At 47.3% G+C, this 4737-nt stretch overlaps 1 protein-coding gene across 2 annotated transcripts in view; it reads left to right on the top strand.

Moving 5' to 3' along the window:
• ABCC8 (ATP binding cassette subfamily C member 8) overlaps positions 1 to 4737 on the top strand; it is an 86470-nt gene that overhangs the window by 21986 nt on the left and 59747 nt on the right. For both annotated transcript variants that reach the window (XM_021719484.1, XM_008071834.1), the window contains exon 7: positions 3394 to 3558. In XM_021719484.1, coding sequence (XP_021575159.1) covers positions 3394 to 3558 — 165 coding nt within the window. The remainder of the gene's footprint in view (positions 1 to 3393; positions 3559 to 4737) is intronic.

Genomic DNA, 4737 nt, shown 5'->3' with positions numbered 1-4737 from the left:
ACTCACCTCAGCCTCCCAAAGGCACAGGATTACAGGCTGAGCCACCGAGCCTGGCTGAGATTTTCATTTTAATAAGTCACAACATTCTTGATCTACATAGTTTTCTGACTCTAGAATATGTGCTTTATGGGAAGGGAAAGAGTCAAAGTTTTGCCTTTAGAGCTGCAAAGACAGAATATGTTGCTTTGTTTAAAAATGTACAAGTAGGCTGGGCGCGGTGGCTCAAGCCTGGGCGCGGTGGCTCAAGCACTTTGGGAGGCTGAGGTGAGGGGATTGTCTGAGCCCACAGGTTGAAGAACAGCCTGGACAACTTGGTGAGACCTCGTCCCTACAATAAATTTAAAAAAAAAATTAGCCGGGTGTGGTAGTGCACACCTGTAGTTCCAGCTACTTGAAAGACTGAGGTGGAAGGATCAACCTTGAGTGTGCCACTGCACTCCAAACTAGGCGACGGAGTGAGATTTCGACTAAAAAAAAAGTACAAATATTGATGAGTACAGTTAACAATCACCACCTAGAATCTAACCAACAAGGATGGTCAATTGATTTTCCAGTCCTCACTCTCCAGCCTGTGTGTCTCTGGTCATTGTTAACACAGAACATGTGTAGCGTTCCATGCTGCTGAGGGCTTTCATGATGATCAGTGGTCTTGGGAGCTCAGTGTTCCCGTGTCAGAATGTACCTAACCATTCCCTCTGGTTGGACATTTGCATGGGTTTTTGCACTCACCCCTGCTCTAGCCCCAAAATAAATGCCTTTGTGCTCATAGCCATTTTTTATGTTCAATTATTTCCTTTGAGATAAATTCTCATGAGTGTTTTGTTGCTTTAAAATAATGGACTCCACACCAAACACACTGGCTCATGCCTATAATCCCAGTACTTTGGAAGGCTGAGGTGGGAGGATTGCTTGAGGCCAGGAGTTGAGGACTAGTCTGGGCAACATAGCGAGACCCCCATCTCTACAAAATAAAATAGAAATTAAAAAAAATAAGGCTTGTTGGCATTTACCAGCACTCTTAACTACTCAGAAGACTGAAGCAGGAGGATCATTTGAGCCCAGAAGGTCAAGGCTGAAATGAGCCATAATGGCACCACTGCAGTGGCTCACACCTGCAATCCCAGCACTTTGGGAGACAGAGGCGAGAGGATTGTCTGAGCCCAGGGGTTCAAGACTGGCCTGGGCAACCTGGTGAGACCTCGTCTCTATAATAAATCAAAAAATTAGCCAGACTTCATGTTGTGTGCCTGTAGTTCCAACTACTTGGAAGGCTGAGGTGAAAGGATCACCTGAGCCCAGTAGGTCGAGGCTGTAGTGGCCGTGAGCGTGCCACCACTGTACTCCAGCCTGGGTGACAGAGTGAGACTCCAACTCAGAAAAAAAAATTGTACCACTGTATTCCAGCCTGGGTGACAGAGTGAGACTCTATCTCAAAAACAAACAAATAAATAAAATAATGGACTCCTCTCTCCTGAGCTGAGTCTGTACAGAGGACACTGACGGAAGAATCCCAGGGCATGATATGCAGGACCAGTTTTCCTAAGCCCACATGCCTACACTTTTGACCCAGTACCAACCAGGTGGGCATGTTTCCTTCTCTCACAAATCACAAGCCTGTAAACAACAGGACACTCAAGATCAAGGGATCAGATGAGCCTCGGTAGTGGATCTGGGGTAGTGTTTTGGGCATCATGCAGATTCATGTTCACATGCTGTCCCCTTACCAGCATGTGACCTGGGACCAGCCATGGTCTATATGAAATGCCATTTCCTCCTATATAAAATGGGGCTGGTAATGGTACCCCTCTCATTAGGGAATTGTGAGGATGGAGTTCTGTTCCCAATTAATATTGCCACCCACCCAGTCCTCCCCGAAAGGTCAGCTCTCTTTCTGCAGCCTGATTGTAAAGTTCATTTTGCTGCTCCAACTCGGCCACATCCTTCTACTTTCTATTCCCTTTGCCCCTCCCCTTGGTACACTGGCAGCTAAGACAGAGAGCCAGGGGCTCCAGGCCTTGGTGGAACCTTCCTCCCAGAGTCTTTTTTTTTTTTGAGTGGGGGATCTCACTCTGTTGCCCAGGCTGTAGTGCAGTGGCCCAATCACGGCTCACTGCAGCCTCAACCTCCTGGGCTCAGGTGATCCTTCTGCCTCAGCCTCCTGAGTAGCTGGACTGCAGGTGTGCGCCACCATGTCTGGCTAATTTTTTGATTTCTTGTAGAGACAAGGTCTCATTATGTTGCCCAGGCTGGTCTTGAACTCCTGGGATCAAGCAATCCTCCCACCTTGACCTCCCAAAATGCTGGGATTTCAAGTGTGAGCCACCTTGCCTAGCCCAGAGTCTTGAATGTACCCCTTAGTGGTCTTCCTGTGGCTGCCTCCTGCTGTCCTCAACAGGGAGAGATCCACAGAACAAAAGAGGGACAGTGGTGACAGGACACATAGCTCTGGGAGCAGCGAGGGCTCATTTAGAGCGCCTCCATGAAACCGAGAATTTCTGACTCTAGGGAAAGGCCTTCTCCAAGAGCCCTGCCCATCAGCCTGACGCTGACCATGGCCGTGCCCTCCAGCTCCTTCTCATCACTTGTCCCCATCCCTCTTCACTTTGCAGTGACTTCCACACCCTTCCAAGAAGCAGTGCCCTCAGGGCAATGTCTGCAAGAGAGGAGAGCTATGTCTTCATGGAAATACTGATGTGGCTTTGCTAGGGAGTGTTGGATTTATAAAGACCAGAGTTTTCTGGGAGCTGTTGAGGCTGAATTTGGAAACAGACACGCTGTTGTTCCCTGGTATCTTTAGCAACAAAGTCAAAGTGTTTGTTTTCCTCCCCTGGCCACGAGAGAACCTTCAACGGAAGAGGAGGTTGCGGGAGCCCGTAAGACTGGCAGGCTTGGGTGTGAAATACGATTGGTCTCCCATCTCTCCCCGGGAGCTTTTTCTGCTGATCTTTTCTGCCCGGAAGTCACTACACACAGGATGTTGGAGAGGATAGGATAAGAACTCCGGGGATTCCATTTCTGCAGCAGAGAATCCGCATCCTGAGACTTGTTCTGGCAGCCCTGGTTGTGGCTGCTCTGTGATTCGCTCTGTTTCTTCTCATCCCATTCACAGTGTGCTCCCAGGGCCTGATGGCCACACCGCTGAGAGTCACATTTGTGGGCCTGAGGTTCGAACTAGACCTGCTTTGTTCCCCTGAGTGGGAAGATGGAGAAGTTATAGTCAGCCCTCCCTGTAGTTAGAAGACTGCTTTGCTGGATTTATCAGTCTGGGTCTTCACTCACGAACGATGGCGCAGGGCTTTGCAACCACGGAGGGTCCTGTCGCCATCGTGGCCATCGCGGCACCGTGATGTGTGCGGACAATGACAGCCACCTCTGAACTTCTCTTTCCAACAGACAGAGTTTCTCGGGGTTTACTTTGTGTCATCCCAAGAGTTCCTTGCTAACGCCTACGTCCTAGCTGTGCTTCTGTTCCTCACCCTCCTCCTGCAAAGGACGTTTCTGCAAGCATCCTACTACGTGGCCATTGAAACGGGAATCAACTTGAGAGGGGCGATACAGGTACTTGGGTGATTTTTTCAAATGACTTTAAAGTAATTGCTTTATTCAGATTACCCATTTTTTGGATTAACTGTGGTAATTTACATTACTTTGAGGAAATGGTGGCTTTCTTTTAGGTTTGTGAGTGGATTCAAATCCATCTTTTTTAAAGATGTGGAGTGCAGTTCAGGATGAGGTATACAAGTGGTCATCATGCGGGTAAAGTTGGGGCCTCCCTTTGGTCCCCACTTTGCCTGGTTTGAGCTCAGTACCCTTACTGGTGTTGTGTACCCCCACCCCCGCCTGGCAGTTTCTGGCTACTGCCAATTCCTTTTCTTATAATATTATGGTAAGTGTTCAGGATCCGTTTATGAACGAGAACATGTAGTACTCAGTTCTTTGTTTCTGAGATAGTTTGCTACCAAGTCCATAATTTTGTTCTCCTTTCTGGCTGCATAATATTCCATTGTGTATATGTACCACATTTTAAAAATCCAGTTCAGTTTTGATAGGCAGCTTGGTTGGTTCCATGTTTTTGCTCTTGTAAATAGTGCTGCAATAAACATGCGTGTGCGGGTATCTTTTTTGTAGAGTGATCTAAGTTCCTCTGGGTATATTCCCAGAAGGGGGATTGCTGGGTCATATGGAAGGTCAATTTTGAGTTCTTTTAGGAATTACCACACTTTTTTCCATAGAAGTTGAACTAGTTTGCATTCCTACCAGCAGTATAGAAACGTTCCCTTTGGGTAATTATTTTTTCACTTCACAATAAGCACTATTATTAGGAACAATGTCCATGAACACTATTCATCCTCATGAACACTCAAGAATAATTTGGCCATAAATTTATTTTGTGTTGCCTTTTAACAGTGTTTTGAAACAATTACCATTGACAAAATAGTGTGGGATAGTGGGAAGTGTCTTGGCCTAGACTTGGGAAATGTAGTCATTCTAGCTCAGGTTCTGCTTTGGATGATCTGCGATTCCAGCCACTCAGCCCTGGTACCCCCCAGGCCTTGACAGTGGTAGACCTCACCAATCAATCACAGTGCTCTTTCCTGCTGAGTGCAAATGTTACTTTAGGATCTTTTTCTGGATTCTGTTCCAGAGTTCTGCCACCAGACAGCCTTCTTGGGATGCAAAAAAAAAAGGAGCCGGGCTCGGTGGCTCAGCCTGTAATCCCGCACCTTTGGGAGGCTG

This window comes from Carlito syrichta, unplaced genomic scaffold (genome assembly GCF_000164805.1).
Source record: "Carlito syrichta isolate Samal-C Ts95f unplaced genomic scaffold, Tarsius_syrichta-2.0.1 Scaffold314760, whole genome shotgun sequence".
Taxonomy (NCBI): Eukaryota; Metazoa; Chordata; class Mammalia; order Primates; family Tarsiidae; genus Carlito; species Carlito syrichta.
Note: the sequence above shows the minus strand (reverse complement) of the source record. Positions and strands in the feature narration are given on the sequence as shown.